Below are 17626 nucleotides of genomic sequence, written 5' to 3'. Positions count from 1 at the left end.
GCCGCGAAGCGTTTCTCTCTCTCTCTGCTTGCCGCTTCGCGGCTAGCTCTCTCTTCCGCGAAGAAAAACTTCAAGAAAAGTCTCCAGGACCAGGGTAGACTTCCTTGTATTAGGGACCTTTTATAGATCGGAGGACAGCTATGAGGACGAGATCTAACTTAATTTTTTTTTCGCGTATTCTAAAAAAAGACACCCCGGTAAGCTTTACTGTACCTTTTTTTTACCAGAAAAGTTAGTACGGTTATTTTATTGAAGGAGGTTAAGATTTCTCCCGATCGCAAAATGATAAAACTTCCAATAGTTGTTCACTTTTTTCCGCCACTACGACACTATCGCAAAAACATTTTATAGAATGAAGACTTCTATCACGTTTTCCCACCAAAATTACCCTGATTTACAAGCGCGCACTCCTTAGTATTGAAAAAAAAAACTCGTTCGTAGTCGTCCTCGTCTTTAGATAATCTAAAGATCTCTATTAGTCTTCCTCTGATGACGATGACGCTTCAGCTTCATCTTTGGCTACCGATTCTTTTCGCGGACGCACTTCAATGCCAGCCAGAGCCTCGCCTACTTTCTGACGGAAAATATTCTCGACCCTAACCCAAGCGGGAAAGGTTTCAGCCTAAACATAAGCAATGCACAAAAGGATGAGTTTTAACCCTTTAAGCCTTTTTAGGGAGCTTAAGCAACAACGACGGCGACAAAAAAGTCACTTAAAAAGTGAATTTGCGCTTCTTTCAACTTTATCGCGCTTATTCCAATAATTCCATGTCATTTAATTCGTCAAATGTTGGCAATTTTTTTCTGGAGTTGAATTCTAAAAGACGGTATCGGAGTTGAGGAAAAGAAAAACCAAGAAGTTGTCTTGTGCTCTCGTCCTCCACAGAACGTGAAATTAGGAATTTTCACGTCGTAGTCGTGCAGTGACGGCAAAGAAATGTACAAAAAAGCGTGACGCACGTGCTAAGTTGTTGTTTTGCCAATCTAAACCTACTGCTTTTTGCCGTCGTCGTTGCTTAAGCTCCTTATTATCTACATTCAAATTCTACAGACTGATCTTCATACATTTCCTCAAAAATTAGTTGAGAAAATTTGGTAAAAGAACAAAGTATTTTTCTTATAAACCTGTGAAAGGTTTGAACGCTGGGGTCATTTTATAGGTAGGTTCAGTATGACCGTCCGGGAGAACGTAGTCCTGAATAGGACTGTTGTTGACAGTGACTGACGTTTCGACAACCTGTGCGGTAGTCATCTTCAGTTGATCATCGAGTCAGTTGATGGTATTTAACTTTGGTTACTGCTCTTATTGACCAATTAGGTCGCGATTTTAGTGAAATTGTGGATTGTCCAGTCATTCTTTCGTAGTTAATCGGTTTACTAACTGAGAACAAACGCCCCTGAAACGTAGTCAACAGTTACCAGCACCGTACGAACGACATATTGACGGAATCAAGCAAAACTAACTACGAGAGAATGACGTGACAACCGACAATTTGACTAACAATAAACGACTGTTTAACTGGGACAACAGGGACTTCAAGATCCAAAGACGCGGACGGCAACGGGAAAGTAAAAAAAAAAGGTTTTATAACCAAAACAACAACTTTGCACGTGCATCACACTTGTTTGTACATTTTTTTCCCGTTTTTGCACGACTACGACGTGAAAATGCCTAATTTCGCGTTTTATGGAGAACTTAAACAAGCAACGACGAAATTTAATTTCTCTTTCTGAACTTGGATTATGGTCCCTGGGATTCAATTCTAGGAGGGTTCACCTACATTTGACAAACTAATTAGGTAGGAATAATTGCGATAAAGACTGAAAGAACGCAAATTCACCTTTTAAGCGACGTTCTCGTTGCCGTCGCGTCATTGGATCTGAAAGTCCCTAATAGACGGATCGAAACGTACCAATGACATTACGAGTCTTCATAGCCAATAACATCCCGACTTAATAGACCAATCATACTATTTTCTGGAGATTTTTGCAGGTAAGGCGTTAAAACTTGAAAAAATTGGCCCAACTTCTTCAAGTTTCAATCCATGTTCTTCCTTGCCATCCGTTGCAACAGACGACAGGAAATAGTTTCTATGCCTAAATATAGTCTAAAACAACAAAACACGGCCAGTATTTTTGAAATTCAATTGATGCGAGGACACATTTAAGCTTTTCAAAAAGATAAGAACTCCTTTAACTTGTACAGAGGGGAACACGTACCTCTGAAAGTTTAAGTAGGAACGGCAAAAGTTTTGCAGCATATTTATCACTACTGTCTTTGGGCAGGAGCGAAGGAAGATGATCAATGGCAACGACATCAAGGCGTTTTGCACTTGGCCTGAGGAGAAAACAGTAGCAATGAGTTAAAGAGAAGTTCACAAGTCGCGGTCTTAGTTTTGATATACAGGTGTGTGACTGATGAGTAACAGAAAGTGTTGAACAAAATCTTTCCTATACGAACAAACCAAACAATATCCACATAAAATAACTGCTGGAGAGGTTTCCTGTAAAACTGTTATTAATTTATAGAAGTAGTACTTTTTTCATAGCTGATTGGAAGGGTGTATGTTGCTGGCATTATTTTAAAACTCAAGACATCAAACTAATATAAAATTTTGCTATTGAATGGTGATCCATACCCCAGATTAACTCGATGTGTCGGGTGCAAAAATGTTGTGATTGTTTCATAAATTGGCAGTGGATTATCAGGGCTTGTGCAGTCACAGCTCACGTCTGAAATGACCGTCAAATTCCTGAAATTTTAAGGGAAAAAAAGAACAATATTATTAATGATATTCAAAATACTTTAAAATAAAATTATAAATGCACTTTGAAAGTAACTACTAGGTGGCAATACTATCAACATACCTTGTATTGTTAAGTAACATATCTCTTGTCAAGAAAGGTGGAATTTTCTGTATAAAATAAATGTTTAATTTTGTTATATCAATACCACAGTCAGTGACAAAATATTTAAAACAAATTAATAGCTATACTACAGTCAGTGACAAAATATCTAAAACAAATTAAAAGCTAGGCTTCATGAAGAGAGGTAAGAGGCAATAACAAAGTTTTTAAGAGACTTATTTGTTAAGACAGCAACTTCATTTAAAGTTTTCGCCAAATGTTTCATGATTAGGTACTGCTTGGAGGATAACTGTAGGCTTGACAGGAGGAAACCCAGTGTAACTTTAACTGGAGGATACTGTAAGCTTGACAGCTTACAGTAGCTTTAATTTTGCAGCCACCTTACTCAAATAAGGGTTAAATGTGGATTACTAGAAGGGCTGAAGTCAATTCTGATTTTTATCATAGAAAAAAACTATGTAACTGCTTACGTGATAGCCCATCCAAGTGAAATCAAAGATTCAAGCCACATCCTGCGCCCTTACAGCACAAATGTTTTCCCTAGATTAAGTTACTGAGGTTAGCAGTATGTTCCTACCTTTGACAAGAAGATACAGTTGACAAAAATGTCAAAACCCAAGATTTCAGGAAAAGGACCCCCAGCATGTGTCTCTTGCCTTGACCACTTGACAATTTTCTCACTTCAGAAAATAAGAGTATCAGATTATTGTATGTAAGCTACATTTCAATCAGCATAAGTGTCTTGCATTTGGAGGTTTATTTTAATTATTATGTCAAAAATCACTTAAGTATTCTAAGGTAGTACATGGACCACTAAAATGGAATACTTAAAATGATATGTCCTTGGTTATTAGGTTTGAACAATACAGGGATCCTTCCCAGGGTTCATACTCTTATGAGCTCTTCAATTTCCAAGACTTTCCATGGATTTTTCCATTACCTTTTCCAGTTTTTCATGACCTTAGGTTTAGCTGTTTTCGAAAATGTTCAAAACTTCCCTGATCTAGGGTATTTTTGGCATAAAACAGTTCAACAGACAAAACTCTGGTGTCCACCAAAATGCTTGCCATTCACCTTGTTTAATTATTTAATTGTCACAATCTTACATTATCCTTGCTTTATAATATATAGTAACTGAACTATTAAACAAAAATGTAATTTTCATTTTCAAGGACCAATAATTTATTAAAATTCTACGACTTTCCAGGCCTGGAAAATGAAAACTTAATTGTCAAAACTTTCCAGGTTTTCCACTTGACATAACCATTTTATTTGCACGACATTTTACAAAGTGACTGGTTCAACACCAACCTTGGCAATCCAACTCTTTCCAAGATATATGCTGCTCCACTGCCACAACGACCACTGCTACCAATTATCAAAACTCTAGGCTGGACTTCAGTTACACCTTCGAACAAAATATTTAAACAATTTTTTTTTATTTTAATATCATTCTCATAAAAAATAAACTTTCACAGGGCTCAGAAAAGACTTGAATTCCAGCTTGTCCTTTGGGCAAGCAGTTATTACACGTTGCTTGCCTGCAGGGCTACTTCTTGGTCATCTTAGTTAACGATATTGCTAGAGGATGACTTGTTTTGACCATTGCCCATTGGGTAAGCAAGTTTTAAAGGTTACTTGCTCAGCAAGAAAATCTACTTGTCTAGGTCTACCAGACGGCTCTTTTTTCTAGCCCTGTTCAGTACGCCTATCCTGCAGAAAAACAATAATATAACTTTGTACACTGGGACAGCCTACAAGTAGCTAGATTGTTGCTAGTTGGGGCAATTAACATGAGTAAGATCTGGCCTAGTGGTAAAAGGACAATAAAATCAAATACCTCAAATGCACAATGAAGAAACTGATTTGCACAAACCTCTCTGTTTTGCTATCAACAGGAGTTGGCTCTTTAAGTGGTTTACCAGGTCATCTTCAGACATGTATGGGGACACACTTGGAAACAATTCATCTGGCCTGTTCAGTGTGGAAATGAATGGAGAAATCAAGGGTATAAACTTGAAGCTATTCTGTGACTTACAGTACAGTTATGATGTAATATGTCAAAAAATGAGGGCAAGAGTTTCATCAGGGGTTCCAAACACAGAGAAACAGATGAAAGCACGAGGCCACAGACTGAGTGCTTTTATTGTTTCAATAATCTCACATTACAAGAAAGCTATAACCTGAGGTAAAATTATTAATAGTTAGTAAAAGACTATTCACTGTAGCCAGCACTGGCAGCTGATGAGAACTTCAAAAGGAAAATAAAAGGATGTTGATTACAATGACAACTTTATAATGTTCAAGTGTAAATCATCATATACTAACGTGCCAGCTAACCACAATACTCCTCTAAAGAGTAAACTTCTTTGACGGAATAACATTAAGCCAAATAAAAACCATTAGCAAGGTGCCATTGTTTGCCTGCCTGATGAAATTGAGCTAGTGTAACATGTTCTATCATTCTATGAACCAAAAGTTTTGATTATACCTCAGTTGCTGATGGCACCAGACTGCAAGGCCAAGAGCAGCACCTGCAATACCTGCCATTGGTCCAAACTCTGCAACTTCTCGAACTCCTGGAGAAAGCAAAGTAACAAAAAGTCATTTACACATGCAACAATAAAGAAGAAAAGGAGAAGCAAAAAGAAAGGTGTAGAGAAGAAAACACAGATATAAAAAAATCCTTTCACTTCTAGAAAACAGGGTGGGCAATCAATAAGATCCAAAATTAATAACGAAAATACTAGATTTATATGACTGTGGTATACTATGATTTAGTTTTAAATAGTTTGTATACATGTAGTACAGTCGAACCTCCAATAACGGCCACCTCACCACAACGGCCACTAATCTTTGTCCTGGCAGAAAGTCCAAAGATTGGCTCTTGCCAACTCTCTACAACAGCAATGGCCACTAAAGTGTGTCCCCTTAACTGCCAAAATAACCTCTCGACAACGGCCAGTTTTTTCCATGACTGATGAAAAAGTCAAGAATGGTCATCAAATTTGATCCATACTGTGCGTTAATGATTAATCACAGCAATCATACTAGGATTGTGTTCTGTTTTTGCTGCTGCAGTAAGCATAAATTGTCTTGCTCATTTTGTCACGTTAACAGTTTGATTCAAAACATTATTCAAGTTTTTTGTGTATTTATTTCTATATATTATTTATGATTGGATAACCATTATGGGATACAGTCAGCATAAATTTAGCACAATAAACATGTTGTAGTCCCTAAAAAAATTGTTCTTATTACACCCCTACCTCCCCATAACAGCCATCTCTTTACAACAGCTACTTTCGACTGTAGAGAGTTACAATATTATACTGACCCTGCTCATTCACAATAAACTCGACATCTAGCAGTTCCCCTCCTCCACCATGGAACCTCTGCAACAACTTGCTCCACCCTTCTTGCCCCTAAAAAGCAAGCATACGATTTCTTGCATTTAGGCTACTGCTAGTTGAACACATTAGACACATTCTTGGTTGTTTAACTGACAAGCTCTAACTGCATAAAAAATGTTTAGATTACATCAAAATACGAAAAGGTATACTACTAAAGTTCTTTTAATTTACAAAACAGACAAAAAAAATTACCATTATTTCAATTTTAAAATTTATATATTTCTCTATTTCTATTATTCATGGGGTTTGATATGTGGATGCCAAATTTGCAAACTCGTATAAAAGATTTTATTATATGGAGGAGAGTGTTTTACTGGGAACTAAACCACTCGTAGTTTCCATACGCCACTTCATCCAGGACCCGAGTGGCGTATTTTCCGTATGTCACCTTTGTGAGTGTCGTATCAGTCAATGACGTCACGATTCCCGCCTTTTGCTTTTGTTGAATTGGTTTCTCCATATAATAAAAAGAACATTACACGTTGGCTCGAAGATATGAATTTTATGTTCTCGTGGCAAGAACAATATCTCACTCGTTCGCTTCGCTCACTCGTGAGATGTTGTTCTTGCCACTCGAACATAAAATTCATATCTTCTCGCCACCGTGTAATATCCTCTATATATCTAATAATAATCATGGAAAGTTCTTAAATTAAAGAAAACTAATTAGTCTAATTAATTTGCACCACATCCAGCTTCTTCAATGTCTAAGTGTGACTTGTTTTTGTTTAGGTTTAATAAATTGGTATAGTAAAAATAAAAATTAAACTAATAAGGAATGCTAACAACAAATAAAACTATTCCAGCAACCATTCTTCACAGCTAAAATATTAGAAAGATTTAGCAAAGACAATGTGACAACAGTGGTGATAGCATGCTCAGATCCAAACTCTGAATTGTTGGTTTTCACATGATGTCACTAAAATTCAAACTAAAAAACTATCGATCCTACCGAGATTTACTTTCACGATGCTTTAGAGCAGCTGAAAACTAATTTTCATACAAATTTTCGTTTCAAAAGGGTCCTTGGTTTTGTGATAGAGTGCGCTTCTAAGCTTTTGCATGATGCAGTAGTTACATGACGGCCAAGAGAGCTGTCATGTAGGTTAAAAAAATGCCTTATTTCAGGAAATTTTGCTATCTAAACAGTTCATGTATTAGAAAAAGTATTACTTTAATGTTAATGAGTTTCTCGAAGAATAAATTCGAGCTTTTGTAGCAAAACTTGGTAACAGATGTTTCTGTTGGTTTCCGTCCGCCATGTTAGAGCTCATCCAGGTGAGCACCAGCATGGCATCTCCATACAAATCTCTATAAGTTTGGGTAAAACATTTCTTCGGATATCTTGTATACGAAATATTCCTCTGACCTGAATCTTGGCGAGGGTCTTTGTATATGTACCTCCTTTCATTTCCCAGATTCTGGACTTTATCTATTGAATGGTTTTGATTTTTATTTTGATCTATTTTGAATGGTATGACACTGAAAACCAGCAATAGACCAATGGTAACATAGCAAATTGAGCAGCGGAGGTAGCATTCAGCTCTTTGCCTGCATCGTCATCATCATCAACAAACTTAGATTGACTACAGATTAATTACATTTTGACGGTATTTGATGATAACAAGGGTTCACAACAAGACTACAGGTGTAGGTACAGGGTTTTTTCCAGAAAATTTTAACAAAGTGGGAATCCATCTCAATAGCAGTTCTAAAAAACAGGAAATAAAAAAAATCATTTCTTTCTCCCAAAATTGGGCTGGTACAGCAGAACAACTCAGTTTCATCTAGCTAAAACCTTGGTTCGGCATCATTAAATAAACACAGTAAAATTATTACAACAGTGGGTTACTTATCCGAAGAAAAGCATTGGCTTATTCACCAAAGCTACTGCACCTCAAGAGTACATTTTAGTATTATTATACTGTACTATCAAAAATATTACAGCAGTTAAGTTTGTCAGAGAAGTTATTTGTTCTAAATTCCAACAACATGCCAGAAATGAAAGAGTACATTTTTGTAAATTTTCAAATGAAGAAAATTATTTCTATGGAAAGAAGTAATAATACAGCTGGTAGAATGTTTAGAAAATTAACGGAATCTTTCTATTCTGTCTGATTATTAATACTATTATAAATGTTACTTTTGATGGGGTCCAGTCTAACCTCTGTCCCCTATCGGCAGAATGTTAGCAGCAATTTCTTGGAAAGAAAACACCAATGGTTAGGAAAACACTAAAATCATTTACCATATTTACCCAAAGATAAGCCACACTCACACTATGTGAGGACCATAAAAAATCAAATGTGAGATACGAGGAGCAGCAGTTCTTATAATATCATGTGGAAGCTGATGATACCCACAAGCCAGAGAGCAGTAAAAACTGTGGCCTTCTTTGGGTAATTCAGAAAAAAAACTTAATAATTTGATTGTCAAGACCTGTGTTATATAAATATAAATAAATAAAAAGGAAGATACCCTTGGCTTCCAAATAACCCAGTTTTAAGACCACTCCTTCTTACTTCCTCTGTCAGAATGGGAACACCACTTAACGAGGACAAACCTTTTATAAAAATTAATCACTTAGACTTTGACAAAGATGTGGAGAAAAGGGTCACCATAACCCTTTTCAAGGGTATGGAATTTGCAGTAATTTGTACCAAGATCAAAAGCACACAAGTGATCCCTCTCCTGTTTGTTATCCAACAACACATTTGTGATAGCTGTTGAGGATATTCCTCTTCTGACAAAGGAATAAATTAGAAGATATTCTTTGTAGCAGGCTAGTTTCAAAAAAAATATTGTTGTTTTAAAGTGGAGAGATATACAGCCATAAAACCAACCTTTCATCAGCTAACCAGAAAATTGAAAAAATAAAATTTTCTGAGAAACAGCTGCCTCTTATTGACACCACTTTGAATGTGGCACTTAAAAAGAAAAAAGGATGAGCCTCAATTTCAGTTTGAGATGTCGGCTAGGTTTGAGAAAGACATCGCCCCTTCAGAAGGCAGCCCAAGCGAATCTCTTCTCTCTGACATGTAACAAAAGAGAACATATAGAGAGTCCCACCATCTATTTGCTGATAGAAATAACTTTTCAGTGCAGGATCCAGACCTCCAGATAAAGGGGGGGAACATCCAGACCCTGAGATAAGGGGGGTGCCCAGCCCCCAAAATTTTTTTATGGCCCTTCGAGTCTCAGTTTGGCCTAAAAATATTAATAATGGGGGGGCCCTCCCCTGGATCTGCCACTGCTTTTTTCAACACTGCATCCCCCGGACACACCCAGGGGAAGCAATTATAACAGCAAATTTGATACTAAGACCTCAGTGCACTCCCACTCCAGACAAGGGTTTAGCAATAGCCTTCATCCACTCACTGATGCAAGTACAGATCTTGCTATGGGTCAGTATTTAATATAATGTGCTCTGGATTTCACATTTCCTAATCTTGCAACCCCGCCTCAGGGTCCGAAATTAACTTTTTAATACGGGCGCCAACTGGCGATCAAGTATAAATTTTTGGTCGCCAGAGGGCAAATTGTGGTCGCCAAAAAATTATTCCCCCTCCCTTTTTTTCAATAATAGTTTAAACACGGGTAAAAAATGCATGGTATGGACGTTTTTATGCTCGAAAATTGCACTACTTCCGATACCAGAAAACAACAGTACGTGTACGAGTGAAGTCTTTTTTTTTTTCCACAAATTACTTTTTGGAGATATAAAGCTGTCTGACTTAGAACGTAGGAACAGAAAGCTGTCTGCTCATGACTGCACTGATCATATCAAAACTCTATTTTTTCCCGATAACTACCACGAAACACGAAACGTAAACACGAGTCAAGCCGCCATGTTGCTCGTACCAGGCCACAACTGTGCCACATCACTCGTACCAGTCCGCAAAGTACATAACGTACTTACCGTATTTCAGCTGAAAACAACATGACAGCTTGGAAACGTACAACTCGTATTGATCATAGCTGTTGTAGAGGTATTATTACAGGAAGATTCGTTTCACTTTTAATTAAAAAATATCAGCAGGACAAAAAGTAAGACTCCTGTTGGCAAATAGCTTCGAGGTTTCAATTCTTAATCAGTTTCTCCGAACGTTAAAGTCCACAGTAACAACCTGCTTTACAAGTCGCTAGCTGGCGACCAGCTATGAAATTCTGGTCGCCAGGACTAAATTTTTAGTCGCATTGGCGCCCAGGGAGGCGCAATTTCGGACCCTGCGCCTACACGTACCCCTAAGAAATGGCCTGACACCTTGGTGGCTGTACAAAATTTTCATTTCTAAGTCCATATCCCTTTAACCTTGTCACCCAGAAAATAATCTCACAAAAATTAAGCTGACATGACAGGTCTTCAATCCTTTCACTTTCAGTGTCAGTTACAAAAGAAACCTTATTAGAAGCACTTTCGCATCCTCTGCTGCTGTTAACAGAGTGTGCATTAGACAACAGAGATCGGAGAATTCTCTGTTAACTACGCAGAATTCCTCGCCAAGTGTTTAGTAGCCTACGACTAATTTTTATTAAGACATGGAGGATCTTTCAAAATATTCTCCTTAATAACGTTACACCTTTCTCCTGATACTATAATTCTTACTGAAAACCCTCTTTTAATGGTTTGTTTTGTAAAAACTTGTAGTTTTTTAGTCAGTAGACAAAATCCTATGGTGTGACAATTCCATAAAACCCTCTTCTGACACAGTACTCAACCTCTGTGTATTTAAAAAAATGGCTAAAGGCCTTTTTTCTTCATATTATATTTTGGCATTCTTGAAAGTGAAAGGATTAATACAAGCTTGACATTTTGCTTTCTCTACATTGTGTTACTATAGCAAAGAGGAAAACCATTTATTCCTCATGCATCAATGAGGAATAAAAATGTGAGAGGCAGATGGAAAAATTATTCTCTTTTTTATCTCACTTTTTATATTCAAAACACTGGTTGATTTTTTAAGTTGCTGGGGAGGAGGAAGCAAAGTTTTGTATTCAAAAATGTGAAACTGTTTGGAAGCCAAGGTTTTGTAATGTGCTATTGTTTCTCACCTTATAAGCATGACCAAAGTAAATGTGACAATGCTGAAGGGGGCGATCTTCATCTGGAAGCTCTTTGATTCCCACAATAAAGGCATCCAAAGGTGCATCAGGCCAGCTTGCCTCATCAACAATTTTACAGCCAATCCTGACAAAAAAAAAATTCAATATTATTAATAGTATACACTTCTATGTAGTTAAACAAACACTATAACATTTACTGTTAGTGAAACTCAGAAGCCAGTCAGGTGTAAGAATACCGAACTGCCAGCCACAATGGTTTAATATGTAATTAGTTTGTGATTTTGTGGCTTGCTTGCAAAAGTTCTGATTTCTGTTTAACACTGGTCAAAACGCAACAAACATTTGGAAACATTTCAGGTATACATGGTTTTCTGAATTTGAAAGCAAGAGGAAAACAAGCTAGCTTACCAGTACATGTATTTCCTCCAAGCCCTACCCCACCTTAAGCATTGGGAGACCATGGAGAAAAAAGGAAAGCTACAGCCTTCTTTTGGAAGTATAAAATTAAACAGCACATTCAAAAGCACAGAAAAAAAAGATTGATAAAGATAATGCTACATGTATCTGGATAAAGGAGGCATTTACACAGCATCAATATTACCATTATTGAAATGATCCCTGCTTCATCAACCTTGGTATGTGAAAATCAAACCTCGCTTTTGACCTATCAAATTGCTTCTTACATGAATTTCTTCTTTTTCACTGAAGTTTAAGAAAATCTTGATACCAAACATTACCAAACTTTGCTTTAGCCTTACAAAATGTAAGTACAATGGTCAAGAGTAACTATTCGTAATTAACCACTGCAAATTCTCAATGAAACATTCCAGTGTCATTAACATTTTTTTAAAGTGGTTCTTATGGATAAGGGTGTTTAATGCTCACCTTTCATAGTCACTTTCCTTATATACTCTGTCCTTTGACTTTTCCACAAATACCTGATGACCTGAAAAAGAGGAAAACAAGCTTGCTTGCTACAAAAACAGTGATCAGGCATGCTCCAGACAAGTGGTACATACATGTTATCAATCCTACTTGTCCTTTGGACAGGATAATACTTCAGCAAATTATTATTGGGTTGCCTGTGAGGGCAACGCCTAATCAAAAAATGCAGGCTGCTTTGACTGTGCAGCCAAAAAAAAAATGGTGGACGGATCAGGTTTCCCATCCCCCCTCCCCTGTGTTGTTGCTTATCTTCTGATTTTTGAGGGGAATTACATACTTTTTCTGTGTAAACCTATAATAAAACTTACGAAAAAATGACAAAATATAGCATTCACATGACTAAAGCTTAATGTAAATTAAAACCAGTGGGCCTATATGAAAACTTATCATAATATTATTACGTTTTCATTCAGATTTTATGATATATTTTTTGTTTACAATGTTATTCAAACTAGTTGCTTCTTCTTTCTAGAAAAAAGTAGCGAACCTCTATGAGCAAAGTAGCCGACACATTTCGTCGGCCGTCACTGCTTATTGAAACCCCTGGAACAATCAATGTAGGTCTTCCTACTATCTTTACAAAGTTACATTAATCAATCAGTCATCTTTATCTAAGTGTGAGAATTTTCTTTATTGAGGCTTTTAATACCACTACAAACACTAGACTTTTAGAAATACGTCGTTCTCCAGACTCTTTTTGTTAACACTTTCTGCGATTGTTCAAGAAAAAAAAACCATTATACTTTACCCACAATGAGTAACCACTTATTGGCCGCTACCCTTGCGAATTTTAGAGGGGAGGGAGACCTCAAGTACCTAGCATTCCAATTTCCACCATTCCATTTGTTGGCTTCATACCTTTAGCTGTTTATTTAAATAATGTTTACTATTTTTCTATAATTTTCCTTATTCTCCTGCCTCCCAACCTTTCATAATTCCCTCCTACCCTCCTTTCATTTCCTACTTTCAGTACTCCTCCAGCCAACCCATCCCTGTCCTCCCCTGCAATTCTAGGTTTTCTAGGTCATCGTTTTCTAGGTCTTTGCTTTCCAGGTCATCATATTCTAGGTCATCATTTTCTAGACACCCAACAGTCTGAGGTTTGCATAATTGTCTCGAATTCTCCCACGCATTATCTACTGGCCTTAAGTGAAAGCCGCTCAAAAGGAAATATTTGTTTATACCTGCATCATCATAAATTCTATTGACTTATTCCTAACATGAAGGCCTTATAAGCGATCAGTAGATTAGAAAATGTTTCAGTCGCAAAGTATGCTTTATAACTTTCTCGAAATTCCAAAATGGCAGAACGCCGGTTTTCTAATAATGTTAAGACTGTGACCTGGGTTTTCCTAACAAAGGTTAAATGTTAGAAACGCGTTACGAACTTAAGATATTGAAGCTCGAAAAATGCTATTTAATAATCAAAATCCGCTTCAATGCTCGCCGATAGTGGCCTTTCTAATCGTTGTTGTTTCCTACACTTTTGTTTGTGGAATCTAATCATTAAAGCGTGAACGAGTAATTTGACTAATCGTGATGGAAGAAGTTTTGTTAAAATGAAACCACCACACCAAGCCGTGTTCCACCTCATAAAGCCGCCTTGAGTGGTGGTTTCATTCATAAAACTAAACTTTTTCCTTCGTAGTTTAATAGTCAAATTACTCGTTCACGCTTTAATGATTAGGATTACACAATCAACCGTGTAGGAAACAACAACGATACCAATCACACCGAAGTACCAGACAACATTCGTTTCAAAAGCTAAGCTACAATATACAACGATAATCTTACCAGCACCAAGCAACTGTTCACACGTCGATGGTGTAAGCGGCGTTCGTTCCTCGCGCGGTTTTGATTCCGCGCGTAGCCAAAACTTCATTTTTGTACCGCTAACTATGAAAGATTAGTTTGAAAATATTAAAACGTGACTGTTTAGAAAACAGTGTCACTTTAACTTTGACCTTGATCCGAAGACAATCTATTCACCGCCTACACACGCGCCAATGATTAATTTACTGCGAAGGTCCGTTGAAGCACACGCTTGAGGAGGCGATCGGGGACGGTGGGTGTGGGTGAGCGCGCGAGATTGTATTGGTCCGCGTTCCTGATTGGCAAGCTGGTCGCCGTGGCTGTCAGATTTTGGCCAATCAGCGTGTTCTCCTACAGGATTACTCAACGTTTCTGGACTGCGAGGCGTATTTGAGACTCGAAGGGCGCGATCCATTCAACCAACATTCAGACCGGTCCGACCGGGAAAAGAGGACCACCTCAAAAGGTGGACCTGTTTTTTCGAAACTTTTCCGGTTGGACCGAACCGATCCATTGAGTTTTGGACCGAAATTTCCGGAAACTTTGGTTGAATGGATCGCGCCCGAAGTGCCCCCTCACGGCCCACGAACTTGTCACGGTTCACCTGGCGCAGGGAGGATATCGAGATCAGAGGGGTCAAACAGCTGGGTCAAACAAATAGCCCTCGGCCCAGCTCGGCCCAGTTGGGGGTAAGTAAGGGAGCAACTGCAGAATGCCAAATTTAAAATTAGAACAGTAAACTGATCCCTGCGTCAGGAAGAGTGATAGTAAGACAACAATATGAACTGAAGCACACACTACAAACAGTCCGGAATATACCTACATTTAAGGGCAGGGCCAACTGCTCACGCGACTTAATCACGCGACACTTTTCAACTAATGAGAAGGCGCGCTTGTGTTTATCAACAAACAAATCAAAACATCGCCCCATCGCCCCACTGGCCAGTACCTTATGCATACTCACAACCGTATCACCTGGGCAGTGGCAGTGGTAGCCTGAGTATCAGGCCTTCCAGAAACGCCTGATACTCAGGCTATGGCAGTGGCAGCCATGGACAGCTGTTTCGCCCTAGTTAGGCTGTTAGGACTCATCAGCATGGCATAGTAGCCTGCGTAGCAGCGCTCCTGATAAAAAAAAAAATAAATAAATAAAATGGTGAATTATATTTGCCCGATATTTCGGTTTGCAACACAACCTTCAACGGGGGCTAACACGGATCCAAACCTTTGAACTGCAGATTACTCGGCCTTAATTTACATGTGTCGAAAAGTTTTCAAGAACGAGGTAAAAATAAGCCTTGGTTCTGAAGAATCCTTGCGGTACCTTGCTTCGAGCATGTTCCCGATTTTAAGGATGGGGCAAACCAAAATGAGAGTGGGGAACAGTCTAACAGGTTTATTAAATTAATTCAAAAATTTAAAGAACAGGGGCACCCAACGACGGTTTCCTTCAAAATAGATTAAACCCTTTTTAGGCTGTCCAGAATCTCGGCTTCAAGATCTCCAGAAATGCATTCTAAGCGGCGCTACAAAATTTGTATGTGTTCTGTCATCCTCGGGCAACTTGAGTCTTTTCGAAATTACAAGTTACAAGGGCTTCAGTATTACTTTCCCGAAAATTTTAGATGTAATTTAACGTATTACGAAAGTGGGGATTTTTATAATTCCTCTCTCCATCACCTTTTCGAATCCGAAAATTTTAGGTTCCCTTTTTTAACGAAAAATAGCCTAATCTGGAGAATGAAATATGGAAAAGTCAAGAGAGAATGTGGGAAATAAAAAAGTTTTGAAAATCGTAAGGAATTATTGGATAAGCGTCGAAAATTGTACATGAATCATGAATGGAACAGTCATCTAGAAATGTTTAGCGGTCCTGAAGTGAGAGAAAATTCTAGGCAATATCTGCTTCTCCGGACAGAAATTTTACACAGAAAACAGTCATTGGGAGCCCTTGAAAGAACTCAACAAAAAGTCTAATTTTCGAACGATACGGATAGGATAATTGCATGGATATTTGCAAAAACTCAGGACCCCAGGCGGAGTAATCCGGATTTCAAGTGCAGGTATAATAGAAGGATATTTTTGGGTTTGATATCGCGGCCGCGTAGTTCTGCGAATAAAGTATAACGAAACTTGTTTTGCAGCTGTTTTAATATCAATTAAAATTCATCACATTGAATCTGTTTCACGAAACCGGTTAATATGCAATTCAAAAATAGTCTGCAAAGTGTCCCGGGCTGTAAACAACGCTCCAATTCATTTTTTAAAATTAATGTCTCATTCATCGCGTTTGTGGCCCGGCTTTTTTATAGTCCCTGGACTTCCCTTTTGTTCGATTGTTATATCATTTCATGAAGCGTTCTGAAATTTTTAAGGCTCGGAAATTCGACATGAGATTTTTTGGGGTTAATTTTTGGTCCAGGGATTTTTGGGAGTTTTGTTGGAAGCCCTACGGATTTTATTCCGTTTTGATTTTTGTCCCCATTCGATCACCCGCGTCACTTAAAAACCGGAGCACCGTCCCCTGGGGTCAGGACCTACCGAAATATTACAGATCAAAAATTTAACACAGTCAACGATAATTTTTCTAACTAGATCCACCATGATGAGAGAGACCATAAGTGGGCCTTGCTAAATATATTTAGTATTCGAGCGATTATTGGCTGAAAAACTAAGCTCATGTTAGAAGCAAATGAATTTTGGTTTAAACGGAGGACTCGAGGCAGTCAAAAAACTTTATAAAAGGATTCCTTTGAGAGTAAGGCTATATGTATACTTTGCATGGGGATGGCTCTCACTAAGGCAGAAAACCATAACGAATAGGCTTTTTGTTCACACATAAGAACTGTGATTTTGGCGGGGTTTTTTGAAGAGAGCGAAGCAACGCCACGCCTATCCTGAGAGTGGATCGTCACTCTTTGATATGTGAACAGGCAGCAAACGTCAGCGGAAGTGAATAGGGACCTTAGCTTACGATCCGACAACGGCAACGGCAACGGCAACGTCCATGAAAACATCACTGAAAAAATAGACTCCGAATCCTTTCAAACCATTTCGCGATTTTCTCAAGTCACCCTGTTACTTAAAAGAAGGGAATTTATGTTGGAGCTGAAGAGAGGGGTCCGCGCCCCAGTTCAGACAGAGATGGACGAATTTATCGCCTTGCCGTTCACTTCCTCAAAAATACTTAATATTTGGTCATTTCTCGATGTAGTTGTGTAGGGACGGCAAAGAAATGTACAAAAGAGCGTGATGCACGTGCAGAGTTGTTGTTTTGCTAACTAAACGTATTGTTTTTTGACGTTGCCTTTGACGTCACCGTCGTAGTTTCGTAAGGTCCCTAACGAATGAGAGCGAGGACGGGAACCAACTTAAAAGGAAGTAAATTTTCAGGACCCCCTCGGCCAAACACTCCAGCACCCTCCAGCACGATGCTCGAAGTGTTTCAACGACTTGTTCTACTTCTCTGAGCCGTTTCTGTTCATACCAGGCCGGCGTATTTTTGATAAGCTATCTGGTACTGT

At 38.3% G+C, this 17626-nt stretch overlaps 1 protein-coding gene across 1 annotated transcript; it reads right to left on the bottom strand.

Moving 5' to 3' along the window:
• Positions 1-399: 399 nt before the first annotated feature.
• On the bottom strand, positions 400-14452 carry LOC140927497 (uncharacterized). Its single transcript, XM_073377156.1, has 12 exons — positions 14085-14452; positions 12231-12291; positions 11334-11469; positions 6206-6293; positions 5360-5447; positions 4745-4842; positions 4180-4276; positions 3446-3548; positions 2869-2915; positions 2640-2753; positions 2221-2338; positions 400-622 (listed from the first exon to the last, which is right to left on the bottom strand). Exons 1-12 carry the CDS (start codon positions 14170-14172, stop codon positions 476-478), a joined length of 1185 nt encoding a protein of 394 aa, XP_073233257.1. The 5' UTR covers positions 14173-14452; the 3' UTR covers positions 400-475.
• Positions 14453-17626: the final 3174 nt, after the last annotated feature.

This window comes from Porites lutea, chromosome 2, assembly GCF_958299795.1.
Source record: "Porites lutea chromosome 2, jaPorLute2.1, whole genome shotgun sequence".
In the NCBI taxonomy this organism is placed as follows: Eukaryota; Metazoa; Cnidaria; class Anthozoa; order Scleractinia; family Poritidae; genus Porites; species Porites lutea.
Note: the sequence above shows the minus strand (reverse complement) of the source record. Positions and strands in the feature narration are given on the sequence as shown.

Excerpts from the sequence above, each read along its gene's own strand:
- LOC140927497 (XM_073377156.1), bottom strand. The coding sequence starts at position 14,172 with ATGAAGTTTTGGCTACGCGCGGAATCAAAACCGCGCGAGGAACGAACG. Across the intron at positions 3,549-4,179 it reads GAAAGAGTTGGATTGCCAAG|TGAGAAAATTGTCAAGTGGT; the intron begins GTTGGTGTTGAA and ends TATTTTCTGAAG. Across the intron at positions 2,754-2,868 it reads ATGTTACTTAACAATACAAG|GAATTTGACGGTCATTTCAG; the intron begins GTATGTTGATAG and ends TTAAAATTTCAG.